Genomic DNA, 14,635 nt, shown 5'->3' with positions numbered 1-14,635 from the left:
GTTTATTTGTTTCCCAGCTCTTCCTCTTGAAAAATAATTCAATACAATTGACATACGATGTATGCACCCTTTTTTTTTTAAATTGTATTTTGTTGTATTTTACTGTCTTGTTTTTCATGTCTCATAAATATAGCTAGACTATAGCCTGTTTAAAATTCTTAATACAAAATTCTATTTGTTTTATTTTTACTTATTCATTTGACATTTAGGTCTGAATTTCTCTGGGTGGGTTTAAAAACGTAACGAACATTGAATGTAAATTACATCATAAAAAATGTCAACATTACAATAAGGTATTGGCTACTGGGTATTACATTGTGCAAATAAAATAGCATATATTCAACAAAATCATTTAATAGATTGTTTGTATTTCAATTGTGCCTACTGGACTGCATTATACATTTAAAGGTGTTTCTTGTTTGTATTTTTCTCATTTTCATGAACAAGGTGGACAGGAGTTCACTTCAGTAGCCTATAAATTTGTCAGTAGCCTACTTGCTTCCACTTATTCAAATTAGGCTACTGTGAAAGCATGACTGGCTGTGTTATAGGTTAATAGTGAGCACACAGGTTCGAGTCGCCGGGGGTTTAGGGAGCTGGCCCCTCAGTGATTGTGGGTGGTGCGTTTACTCGGAGCCTTTCAAAGACAAGTCTTCCCTGCGATTAACCGGTGAACGGGGAATCACGTCTGGATCTCCGCAGATATCCCTTCAAGACAATCATGAACATTTGAGTCATGTCGAAAGACGAAGGTCCATAAATAGCAGGATGCTCTTCATGTGAGGCTGCGCCGATTGACTACTTCTCTCCGTGTCTGTAACCGGCTGAAATTATGTTCCCATATATTTTCATTTTGTGCATGATATCACTCAGCAGCACGCACGTCGCATCGTCATTGGAGTTGCAACCTGGCATGTAAGTAAGGTGTTTTTTTGATCGTTTTCTCACATTGTACTCATTTGTTTTTATTAAGCAGTCAGGTGAATGAGTGAGGGAGGGTTAGCCTACTCTCTCACTTTTACAGGCTTTTAAATAATAAGGCACAAGCAACGTGACTCAATCTACATTTAGAAATATATTTACAGTCCAAGTTGTGCATGTAATTCTTTTTTTTTTTTTTTTGTCTCTATAGCGTAACTGTTAGACATCTCAGTCTGTTAAGTGCCCACCAGGAGTCGCTCTTTCAGGTCCCCCATGAGGATGGAATACATTTTATAGCACTGGTGTAACGTGCTTCTGCATAATCCTTTCCTGTCCTGTCTTGTGTTTTTAACTGGACCCAGAGTCTGCAGGCTACTAATAAATTATCTATCTATCTATCTATCTATCTATCTATCTATCTATCTATCTATCTATCTATCTATCTATCTATCTATCTATCTATCTATCTATCTATCTATCTATCTATCTATCTATCTATCTATCTATCTATCATAATAGCCTCTTGTGGAGTGTTTTTTTTTTTTCATTGTAGCCTGTTACTCTACCAGAGGTTTCTAAGTGTAAATAGACTTGTGCTGGACAGAGACGTCAAATACTTTCTCTAATTAACATCAGGCTGCTCTGTATTGAAGCCAGATGGTTTGTGTGGAGGAGGACACCTCTGAACAGTTTACCTGCACTGGCAACACGCATGCAGGTTACATGACAGAGCCCTGTACAGTACAACCTTCCATTTTCTTTAATGAACATGCACCCCATAGGATATCACTGCATGCATGCACATTACCATGCAAAACAACTCTGGGGAACAAATGTGAATTTCCTGTGGAATTTCATTGGTTGTTTATTGGGTGCTGTAGTACCAAACAGGAAGCTGCAAAATTGCCTGACAAACACTGACTAAATGAGATGATGTTTATGCATCTGAACATGTTTAAAAAACTTTGAAGTTCATGTCTCATGCAAAAGCTCTGCAGGAGGCTCAGACCACTAACTCTGTCAACTACCCATACACTCTAAAAATGAAAACTTAAAGTTGTTGGCCTTACCATATTTTTTCAGCTGACTAAACAAAAAACATTGAGTTGTGTTGTAAACTAATAAACATTATTTATTTCAACTATCTTTTTCAAGTTTTTTGGCTAAAGTTGGCCTAACTTAATAACTTGAGTTAGCAAACCTCAAAACTGTGCATTTGAGGTCAGGACAAGTTCTAGAAGTTGAGACAACAAGAACTGGGGTCTCCAATGCATATCTGCAGGGGTTCCACCACAATGACACTGCTGCCATGTGCTGCCGACATCTCTTACACTTCTTACTCTCAAGGTGAGTATTTTGCTCAATATGGTACTAAAAGTCAGGGTTCACGTGTGCAGATTATACATTATTATATATTTATTGTCCCCCTCACGGCTAAAGAGAGTTGTAGATGTTAATTGTTTACCAGTTAGCTCTGTTAGCTCCGTTAGCTCTGTTAGCTCCGTTAGCTCTGTTAGCTCCGTTAGTGCGGCTACAGTGGAACTGGAGCTCATTTATTAAACACAATGAGCAGTGCTACAAATAACTGGTATACTGCTTATGTGTGCCTCTGATGTTAAAGTTTAATGTTACTTTAGAGACTCATTTTTACAATTGGGTGTCATGTAAACATGAATATATGACATTAATTGTTGTTAATTGTCTTGGTGGACTGACAGGAGAAGATTGAGGTGCAGCCCATGGTCACAGAAATCCAGGAGAGATGGCCTGCCCTGTGTCTTAAGGAACAGGTAAGAAAATGTGTGTGAAAAAGTTGCTAACTATTTTATATCACAGAACTATTGCTTGCCTTATACAACGAGTAATTCAGCACCTTGCCAATAAAGGTATTCAGAAACTGACTACTTAAGAGAAAATCCATGTGAACTGGTTCGGTTGGATTAATGTGTGCTGTTTTTTGTTTATTTCAGATTTGCAGCAAGTTCTGATGTGTAACCAAGGAACTGTTGTGGACATTTAGAGCAGCCGTGCCAGGAAAAGGGACAAGACAGGGAGAGACGCTTGGCTGTTCTTGATGAACAGGTGAATTCATGTTATAAATATCATGTATTTTTGATTATGGTTCAGGGTTACCTGAGCAAGCCCTTAAAGGGATAGTTCACCCAAAATTGAAATTTCTCTCCTTGTGTCGACTAAGGGCTGGGAGAAGTTTCAGAGTTATCTGTCGCTTCTCTGAGTTACAGGGGGTCTTGGCATAGCAGTGCATGTCCATATAACGGTTGCAAATGGATACCAACTGTCTTCGTAACAAAAAGACACACCAAAAAACATCCAAATACCTCCATAGTGCTAATGTCCCTCTTGTATTGAAGCCCCGAAATGCGATATTGTCCTGAAAAAAATTAAATCTGTCTGTCCTCTTCCCGGTTCGTCCAAATTTGATGGATGCCACCCCAATATAAGACCTAAGTTTAAACTAGTCACAAATTAATCTCAGCTGCACTGTTTTTAACCAAATGTCCTATGGCTTTCCTGTGTCCAATTTCCAGACATCACAATGCATCAAAGCAGAGCATGTCTAGACCTCAGATTTCAGAGACACTTTTCCTGAAACGCCTGGTGAGTACAGAATGTCTGTTTTTATTTTTGGTCAACCATGAGTGCACATTAATTATCATGCACATATAATTCTCTATGCCATATTGCTTTAGAATATAGAAAAGATGAAATATCCACACCTTGGATTGTAGCTCCCAAAAAACCGTATTAATCACCAACGCCCCATATATTTTTGCCTTCCACCTACAGTAGCGTAACCCAGCTTAATGGCTGAGAGCCTCCTTTCTCCCTGGAACACAAGTAATTTATTTAACCAGCCATTTAATTTAAGGTTGAATATGGAGTTTTACCAGAATACCACAATCTATTGATCATTGTAGTCAACAACAACAGAAGAATAATTCCTGCAGTCCGTTGCCAGACCGCTGCTTAGTGTAGCACACTGTTGCTTGGGACGCCGCTCTGACCAGAGTAGCACAGAGAAAAACTATTTAGGATATTTCATTTCATTTATTAGTTTATTTCATAGGGACAGTGCACCACTAATCAACAGAGTTAAAAGAAAACTGTAAGTGGGGCAGAGTTAGCCAACAAGGCTAGTTACCTGATGTTTCATTTTTACCGCCATTGAACAGCTTCAGACTATTGTGATGTTAGATAAATGACTTGTAGCTTGTTACAGGGATGAATAGCAATTAGAATCACAGGCAAAAAAACTGTATAGCACAGTAACTGTACACTACAGGTTTACTCAGGCTGAGACACAAATTTAAAATTACACGCTGACATAGGTGTTTAGTTATCTTAACAGTGTTTATATTGAATTTGGTTGAATTTCTGCTTTCAACAGGACACCGATCCAGAAGACAGACAAACAAAAGGGTCCAAATGGGAGTGCTCACCGTGTTCGTGGATGGTGCACCGGCCTCGCTTCAAACTGTTAACAGCATTGCTGTGGTGTTGCTGTAGTGCTTTTTGACTGTGTTGTGGTTTGGACTCTTTTAACAAGTTTGGCCACACCAGTCTGCATCTTTTTGTTTGTGGGTGCAGTGTACAGTACTTGCACTAGATAGATTTAATCATATTTGCTGGAATATTGCATTAAATGTTTAAATAAAGATGTTTTACTTAACTAGTATTATTTGTATTTGTATTATTTGTTGTTTTAGTTGCCACAACTTGAGAGTATTTATAAGTACAACTTGAATTTTTGAGTTTTGATGCATTTGAAAGGTAACTTATCTGAAACAAAAATAATAAGTTGAGACTACTAAATTTTAAGTGTTTAAAAAACTCAAAATTTGAAGTTATCTTTAAGTTAATTTACAAGTTATCTCAACAAAAGATAATTTGTTGGCTTAACTTTATGTGGTTTTATTCAAAACTTGAGAGTTTTAGTTGGACTCAAAACGCAAAAATCTATTGCAGCCAGTTACCTAGAATTTTTGAGTTTTCACAGCCCTTTATTTTTTACGGTGTAGGAATAAAATACTCTAATACCAGTTGTGCCCCCCCCCCATGTATTACTACTGATTTTTTAAGTCTAGTGGAGTATTTCTTTTTCTTTTTCAATGCGCAGGCCAAATGTTTGTGCTGACCAGGAGATGTCCATGTTGGGGGCACGTCAGCCTTGTGTCCAGGCTTTTACCCGCATGGTCAAGGTGTGGAAACAGGGCTGCAACAACCACAGATGGTGTATGGGCTATGAGAGGAGGTAAGTTTAGATCATATTATCACCTCATGACACTTATCTAAATAGACAGAGATTTATTTAGGTAAGGAGTTCATCATTATGTCATTCATAAGTCATCATGTGGTGAGTAGTGATGGAGTGTTTTACACATCAGGCCTGTGCACAAACTTACTGTAGTTTTCCTTGTAAAATACATTTGTGTGTGCCATCTGTAAGTTAGGGTCTTTTTGTGGATGAAGGATGGATCAAGTGCCGGGACGCAACCCTTTTTTATTTGCCTGTTCACTGAGATAACAACTTTGATTTACTTGCCAGCAATAGAGGAAATGTGCAGCTCTAAATTTGCAAAAGACAAAAGACTAGTGTTTTCATTCTTCAACTTATAACACTACTGAACACCAGTAGTCCTAACAGTAAGATATCTTCATCTTTGTGTTATCATGAAGATGTGGTTCTCCAAATACAAGACATACAATGCTGGCACATTACATTACAGTATACACATGTGGCAGAAAATACAATCATGTGACTATAACAGCATGTCTCATTCTCAGGACAGCTTACTACACAACGTACAGGCAGGTGTACAACATGGATTTGCACACAGTCTACAAGTGCTGCCCAGGTTGGACTCAGAGGGGTGAAGAAATGGGCTGCCTTCATCGTGAGTAACATGATTTTGCATACACATGCATCTTATAGGACTAGTTGTATTGCTATTTGAACAATAATGAATTACAAAAATGTAAATTATATGTGACAGGAAAGTAACTAACCCACTAGTTAGATGACCAGCTGTACACATCCCTATGTTTAGAACAACATACAAAAATGGATACATCAGCAACACTGTGGTATATGTTCTGTGGTATCTGCAGGGGTTTGTGGCGCCAATACATGTTTCAACGGAGGCCAATGTGCAGAGACTGGAGACCAGATATGTCAATGTCCATTGGGCTTCAAAGGGACGCGATGCCAGTATGGTGAGTTTCTATTTCTATATGATAAAAGTCCTCAATAAATAAATATGTATAGGCCTGCATATTCCATGTCTGTGTAGTTTTGTTGGTCACTAAACTGACTAACATCCTCAGAGGAGATCATGTTGTTAGTTTTATTAGGCCCAGACCTTATGCTTTCACTTTGCAAAAGCAGAATGAGCCTGTAGGATGCGATTGGACGAGGCTACTCTGTGGGGGTCTCTGGGTAGTTAAAAGCAGAAGAAGTGCTCTCTGGGAGAAATGGCTTGCTTTGAAGGCTATAGCCTGAAGTGCCATGGCTGAGACTCTGTAAAAACTGCCTGTTAATAAGTGTATCTGCAGTTCTGGTTTAATATGCTTAAGGAAGCAAAAGCCAAGAACAGATGCCACATTTGACCATATTTCACTCAAGGAGCCGAAGATACTCCATTAGATTACTCAAAGTAACCTAAAGGAATATATCAGCATTTTGGGAACAGGGCAATGTATTCATTGGATTTCTGGTGAAGAGTTACTTAGTTTAGTTTAGCATAACATCTAGAGATAGGTGGAAAAGTTAGTCAGAATGGTGACACTTCCTAAGATCAGTAATTAAAACAGTATATCTTATTTGTTTAACCTACAGCAAATCTGACAAAAATTAAACTTTTCTTGTTATGTGCTGGACTGTTTCTTGGCTGGAGGGAGTAACTCCTAGAGTGTCAGTTGGTTGCCTGGCTGTTGCTCAGAGGATTACGCAAATGTGATAAAACTTGTAAAATAGTGAGATTTAGAGGTGGTGAAGTCATATTCTGAGCAGTTTTATCTGGGATCTGACAACATTAAAAGGTAAACACTTAACCGTTGTCTCTGTTAGGGGGCTATGGTCTGTTCTCTCTACTGTCCAAACCCCTGCAGTCTACGTCAACATGCAAACAGGAGGATGGTTGTTAGTGTTTTCGAAGAGTCCCGCAGAGACAAAATGGTGAACAGAGGATATTTGGTTCCTACCCCCCACATGCTTGCAAACACACAAACATAGACACTGCAGAGGCTTTCCCGTGTGGTTCCTTGACTTTCCCAGGTGGAAGGGCCCGCCCCTACAGGCTGTAGACAGTCCTGCCTCTCGCTAAGCTATTTCACAGGGACGTGTCAGTGTTTGTTAGAGGTTGCTCTCCTGTCCGTTTGTTTTGACACGGGCTCTTTGGTTTTCACACATCGGAGTGACAGATTGAGAACAGATAGGAGATATCGAATATAATCACAATTCCTCTAGGTTTTACTTTCGCTCTCTCACATCCTGTGCCTCGGTCTTCCTCAGTGAAAACTCACATTTTGATCTTCCCTTTTTGTGAAGAATTTTTCCGTCCCTCATCTCTTGAGACAGATTTATCCTCATTCGTCTGCCAGAATCATTATACAAGGAAAGGAGTCAGCCAAGCTCCCCTGTTCAGTCAGTTTCCTTCATTGCACTGTATTTCCCTCTACTAAATGCAGATGCACTAATACTATTTTGTTTGGTATTTAAGATATTTTGGCAGAATGTAACTATATTTGCTCTAGAAACCCTTCATAATTACCCCATATTTACACCCTTTTCACATTTCTTCAATTTAAGATGATTCAAATTGAAATCATCATTCTTTTTATTTTCGTATTTGGATAAGTATTAAGTGACATTTGACCGCAATAAGAGACGATACAGTTTAAATATCAGTGTTGTATAACAGCAACATCTGCTTTTGCTTTGCTTAAAGCAGAAGTAAGCGATCCGGTCGTTTTGGCTAATGCTGCGTTCCAGGCAGGCTTTTGAAACCGTAAATTACAGCTTCATGTCACAACTTACGATTTTGTAGCGTTCCAGGCAACCCACTCGTGTTTTTCCGACCTGTTTTACCTGTGAAAGTGCACTTATAACAGCCACTCGTAACTTCCGACCCGTGAACTCGTACCAGATCGAACTGGTACGACTTCACAGGTCGGAAAAACACGAGTTACACGGCTGCCTTGAACTGCCTTGAACGCACCATAACAGTCCTCGTCCCTACGTCACCACATTCACGCGCATCCCTTGGCTGCACACACAGCCCTTCATGCCGTTCTCTCTCCTCATTGGATAAAAACTGTAGGATACGAGAAAAGTTTTCTCCTCGGCTCAGAGCAGAGCAGAGCGACTGAGAGACCCGTGTTTCGGTCCAAACACTCTATGTAAGTGATTGCTGTCGGAAGATATAACTATTTAAGACTTATATTAACACAAATATATCGCTTACTTCTGCTTTAAGCTCAAGTAAACTAATATGTAATAATAACAGAAAGACATGATAATGGTGTCAAGTAGCATTACTTGGATAAAGAGAACATTTCAGCTTTCAAATTTTAAAGACATTAAATGGTGAGATCATATAATTTTTTTTCTCTTTCTTTGTTTCTTTCTTTAATTGATGTTGTTTTATGTTAGTATGTAGAATGATATAAAACTGATTTGCCAAGTTATCAGCAAGATAAATATGATATCAATAGCATCCTAACTTGAAACATGGAATGGTATAGGCATCCACCCAATAAATGAAAAGAGTTGCCAGAGAAAGTGTTTGCAGGGTTCCTACGCAAGTATGGAAAGTATGGAAAAGTATGGAATTTGATTTTATACATTTCCAGGTCTGGAAAACTATGGAAAATGGAAACTATTGTATGGAAATATATTTATCTTAATACTTATCTGGGTTTGGTCTTATCTGAAGTTATTTGGGTTAATTATTTTGTACACGCTAGTGTACCTAGCTACAATCTCCTGGAAATTATTTGGTGACATAATGGCATACACATTCAGAATAATGAAAACAAATGATTAATTGCATGATTTTTTTAATATAATGCACAACTATTTACTCAAATATCACTAATTATTTGAATTTTTTTAAAATTAGGGTCTGGAAAAAGTATGGAATTTGGAAATTTCAAATGTGTAGGAACCCTGTGTTTGGTATCAACATCATATACAAACTGTCTGAAAATGAATATTGTTAAAATCACATAGTGTCTTATTACTTAACCTATCTTTACAGGTTAAGTAATAAGACACAAGAACAATAGACTATTCCAAATTTTTATGCATTCCTTGAAAATAATAAACAAAAAGATCAGAAACTGTCTCTTTGTGTATGTATGGTAGATATTACATGTATAGCACATCTGAGCTTAACGTAATTACCTAGAGAGACCTGGAAACCTGGATATCTGCATGTGCACACTGAGCCACCAGGGTTCCACTGGGAAACCCTGCAGATTATTAGATTTCCGTTGTGAGCTTTTACATTCCACAGTGACAGACTTACGACTGTCTTGTGTGTGATTCACGTATGATGGAGAAAGAGCAGATACAGTAGAGAAGCAGGAATGCTGAATGCTGCAGGAATGCTGACTTTTTTTTGTGAAATGATAAATTAAAGGCACCTTGACTTGCTGTTTGGTCATGAAGATGTTTTTAGATTTATTATATGGCGTTTCATGCATGTTTTTCATGATGTGGTCTTAACCATAGGCATGTAATGTCTCTAGTATTACAGCATTCACGTATTTGGCATCTCAGTCTTTCTTCTTTGCCATGTTTAATTAACTAGTATAATATATGCATCTGTACTGTTGCTTGAGGCAACACATGTCAGTTTCAAAGAATAGATAAGTTGTTTCAAATTTCCACAACAGAATTACTTTATTTTACTTTATTTAGTATATTGTTTTTTAGCGTTTATTATTTGAGCTCCCATTAGTAACATTAGCACAGTCAAGCTAACAAGCCCACTAAGATGTGCTTCAGTTTTGCTGGACTTGGACATAGAGGGTCTTTGCCACTAGCTAAGGTTTTCGGAGAAGGCAGGACATTGTAGGCAGCCCTGATGGTAAAGCTCGCCCTGAATGCCGCCATCTCCCACAGCTCTTTCCAGGAGATCTTCTTCTTCTCCACTCGTTCCCATGCCATCCACTGCCTTTGCTTTGTCTGTGCCACAGCTTGTGCGCACCTTCCCGCTTCCTCTTCCCGACGTACCTCCTGGACCACGAGCTTGTGTCTCAGAGAAGGGGTGGCCTTGCTCCGGGCTGGTGTGCTGACCCTGAGACCAAGACCTCTCCTCCCCTTCTGCACTCGGCCCACAATGTCCCTGTGTCTGAGGGCTGCCTTTGTCTGCTCAGTTTCAGCCAGTAAGGTCCACTTCCTCCTGGTGTCCAGGATGGGGGCAGATTGGGCTCCAAATGGATCGCTCAAATCCAGTAGCATCTTCTCAAGTCTGACTTTGGCGCATTTGTACTCCTCTGTCAGACTGGAAATGGGAAGGTGTAACATCCCTTTGACATAGAGCCCAATACTGCTGTGCTGAGGCACCTGGGAAGACCAAGCCACTTCCTTGATCCAGGAACACCATGTGAAGATCTGTTCCCTCCTTCTTGGCAACCTGGATCTGATGCCAGATGACGCTAGCATGTTCCACACACCTGGAGAAGCCTGAGATGCCTGCTTTCTGGATTGACGTGTCAATCAGGTTGTTTCTTTGCAGGTATCCTGCCAGCCTCAGCCTGTGAACGACCACGCTGAAGAAGATTTTTCCCTCGACGTTCAGAAGGCTGATCCGGTGGAACTGGCAGATCTCTGATGAGTCTTTTTTTTGGGGGGGGATAAGGATCGCTCCGGCTCTCCGCCAGGACATTGGTGTATGTCCCGCTGCTGAACTTCAGTCGACTTGGCCTACTTCTCAGAAAGTAGTTGTCGTATGCGACTTCCCTGTTGACCCTTCTTTAGGCACCCTTTCTTGCCCTGGTGTATCTTCAAGCCTTGGATGGAGGTAACCTTTGTCCAGACACATACGCAGTTCTGGAGCTTGCGTTTTGCCATAGCTGTCGGAGCCTCAGGTATGCTGATCATCAATCTCGTAGTCTCGTGTTCCGTTCCTGTGTTTGTTACCGGGTTGTCTGCCAGCTAAGGGGGTGTTTTCTTCTCAGAACTTTTCATAGCCATGTGTGGGTGGGACCCAGACATTCGTCATGCTAGATCCCACCGCCCTGGTACATGTAAAGAAAACAATACTAGAATTCAACTGACCTCAAAATACAAAAGCGCAGACTTCTTCAGCAAATTCCACTATTAACACATTCAGTAGAGTATGTTGCTGCAGATACAAGATAAATCATGAGGATGAAAGATGGGCGGGTTGCTGGACAGACAATATGCTAGCTTCGCCTTTTCAGCACAATTCACTCCTGGTAGATTTGAGTGGAGGGGAATATTCTAAATGAGCAGTGTTAAAATAGTTTGGCTCTCGTAACATATCAAGCAAGAATCCATGTCTTGCGCACCCTCCACCCTTCTTTTCAGCACTCACTGTCAATTGGCTTCTTGAATTTTACCCTCTTTGGTACTCCTGCCAAGTTACAGTGGTAGAGCCCAATATGTGTTGTGGGGACTAAGTGTTGTGGGGGCTGCCAGCCACCTGCTTTCAATCTCTGATATGAGACAGAAAGCACCGTCCATGGAAATGTATCTCAGCCAGTGACATTAAAGCCATGGTGTTGACACTTTGAGGTAATTAACAGCCTGCACACAGCTCATTTATGTGCCTAGACATTGGAGCATGTTTTGTAATAGTTGTATTTACCCGTGCTTGGGAATGCCACTCTGTCTCACTCTATTAAGCCTTGGATTAGGCTTTGCTTTCGTTAAATTGGTGCATGGGTCTGCATGAAATTAAGAGGCACACAACAGAGTGAGGACAGAAACCATCTGGTCCTCACTAAAGAAGCCTGGCTGTTTTCAAAGCACTTTACAGAAGAGTGATTATGGATAGTGCCTAAGACTGGGTCCTGTTGTACGCAAGGTTTTAGCAATCTAATAAGACAGCTAACAATGTCAGCAGTTATTTGGATTTTCCTGAATCCGAGAAAACAGGGAAGGGGAAAAATGGAATTTGGGTTGTGAACACACAACCAAAGTCAAAACAGAGTTTACTGTGTGAGAAATTACATTCCAATAAAAGTTTTGTAGAGAATATGTGTTATCATCAGTCATTTTCTTTGAGAAACTCTGCAGAAAGCTTTATAGCTTAAATTAGAAAAATCACAGTTTTTCTCATAGGAATCATCCTTCCTCATATAAACGTGTTTTGTCTCCCATAGGCTCAATTCCTACCTCAATCACTGACTTCATGTCTGGACAAGGGCAAGACTGGCTCCCTTTCCTATTAAATTAAACACACCTATATGTCTATGCATGTACATAAGCTAGCCCACAGTGTAGTTATTTGGACACAAGTAACTACACTATTTTCTTTGTCATCCTCTTTGGTTTATGCCTATGGATGCTTTCTTATGTGTGCATTAAGTTGTGTTTATTTGTGTGTTAATGATATAGAGTGGAGAGAGTGGTAGCCTATGTCTTGATATGGTCGTTGTGGGAACAGCAGGGCAGGTCGAGTTATGTGCTTAATGCTGTTTATTTGTCTTCACTGAAAGTATTTTATTAAATGATCCCTGGGTATCTAATGGTTGTAATATAACAGCAGCTGTCACTGACTGTATTGAAGTCTATAGACTGACATAAAGTGGTTCACTCTGCAGGGTTGTGTGTATATAGAGGAAGGAAGGTGAATAAAACCCTGGGGAGAAGATGCTGACTCAGTTAAAGTCTTCAGGGAATTCATCCTCACAGTCTCTTCAGTTTATGTCTGTATGTTTGGTACTGAAAGAATGTAGTGTTTAGAATAAACACTAGATAGCTTTTGTTCTTGTCTTTTTTTTATTATTTTACTGCAGGGCCTCTGTTTGTGTGTTACCCTAGTAGCCTACATCTCGAAACCTTTTTGTTTTACAATGTTCAGTTCATTTCCACTGTAACATCCTGCTGCTGGGGAATCTCAGAGCATATTGAGTGGGTTTTCTGAATTAGCTTTTGTTATTATCTGCTTTTTGATGTAGTTAAAAAATATTTGCATTGTGGGAAAACTCTCAGATGGTACTGTCTATTATAGATCTGATAGATCTCTATAGATTTTAGCCACATGAGTTTGATCTCCTTTCTTCCACTGTGTCCATATCTCTGGTAGTAACATCATAAATCCCAATGACTTTCTATCAGGCAGAAGGAAAAGTCTGCCCAGCATTATTTTTACTGGTATGGCTGCTCCTGCACTGAACCTTACCAAAGAGAGCCGGTGAAAGGATTTGTCTTTCAAAATGGAAAGAAACTATATTTTCTTTCAGATTTCTGGAAGTAATTAAGCCCAGAAATGCAGTCAAGTCAAAATTTCAAGGTGTGGTTACAACAAAAACATAGCAGAGGAAAAGTAAATAATTCTAGACCAAGATTTAATTTGGTAAAAAATTGTGGTGTTAAACCCAATTCCGTTTTGAAAAGCAAGGTGTAGAAGATGATGTCTCTCCTGTAGCTCCTGTGGTTGTTCTCACAGCTTTAGGGAACAGTGATGTCTTTTACAGGTTTGGAATGATTCCTGCACCCAAACTTAAGTAACATACCATGCACACAGTTTATCCTCTCTGAGTCTTTCCATGGTCCACTGCAGAGCTCCAGGTCAATTATTCGCATTTTGTTTTGGCTCCTGAGTGACATGAACCTTGTAAACGCCTATTTTCCCTGGTACTTCTTTTGAGAGAAAAGGACACAATTTTAGGGCTGTTGTGATTCCAGGCTAAATAATTGTCAGCAATAGCATTGATGCACCAAAGACTCCTGGTCATAACACAGTTTAATCCTGGGTACCAGAGCCTAATCCAAAGGCCCTGTTTACAGATTAAAGGGTTTGAATTGTGTGAAAAGTGTGCAGCAGACTGTAGTCTGAATTAAGGTATGATGGAAACCATATGCTTGTAATGAAGGCAAGCCGTATTGTTTATTTTGGTCTCATTTCAAAGAATCCTTTAACCCAAAATTCAGTCGCTAGCCACTGTGGTGCTGACGTTTTTGAGGTGTGAATATCATGATGTTCTTTGTTTTCATAAAGAACCTCATGATTACCTCTGACAGCTTGGTCTTTGCTTTGGCTAGCAGCTTTTTATTGGCGGTTACTGAAAAGTTCAGTGAAGACTATATTAACATTGTAAACCTTAAGAGATTAACAAATCCCTTTAAAGTTGGCAGGTCTGGTGTAACATGAACTTAATCACTGAGCAATCACTACTTTTATTCCTATATGTTTTCTGGACACCAAGAATGGCACATAAGATAATAAGAAGAAGATAATACTCTGGGCAATATACAGTAATGATCAGCTCTTGAAAACTAACTCAAAAGCCACTGAGGCTTCTGGGAGGACACATCAGACCTTTTGGTAATGGATATAAACTTTGCTAAACCACTTAACTGCAGCTATGAAACATGAGCCCTCATTTGGGTGTTCAGTTCAGAAATTAGAAAGGAAGAAATAAAAAAAATGCAAATTAAAAAAAAAGTTTGTCAACAGTTTTTTCCTTCTTGCCATGTCAGAATAAGCATCTGCTA

At 39.6% G+C, this 14,635-nt stretch overlaps 1 protein-coding gene across 1 annotated transcript in view; it reads left to right on the top strand.

The window, feature by feature from the left end:
- Nucleotides 1-623: 623 nt before the first annotated feature.
- egfem1 (EGF-like and EMI domain containing 1) overlaps nucleotides 624-14,635 on the top strand; it is a 63,918-nt gene continuing 49,906 nt past the window's right edge. The window contains exons 1-4 of the mRNA XM_085795363.1: nucleotides 624-915; nucleotides 5,060-5,194; nucleotides 5,728-5,837; nucleotides 6,052-6,156. Coding sequence (XP_085651489.1) covers nucleotides 833-915; nucleotides 5,060-5,194; nucleotides 5,728-5,837; nucleotides 6,052-6,156 — 433 coding nt within the window. The 5' untranslated portion in view covers nucleotides 624-832. The remainder of the gene's footprint in view (nucleotides 916-5,059; nucleotides 5,195-5,727; nucleotides 5,838-6,051; nucleotides 6,157-14,635) is intronic.

The sequence above is a fragment of the Trachurus japonicus genome, chromosome 13 (genome assembly GCF_045865225.1).
Source record: "Trachurus japonicus isolate A0001 chromosome 13, Traja_1.0".
NCBI lineage: Eukaryota > Metazoa > Chordata > Actinopteri > Carangiformes > Carangidae > Trachurus > Trachurus japonicus.
This window is presented reverse-complemented; position numbering and strand designations above follow the sequence as displayed.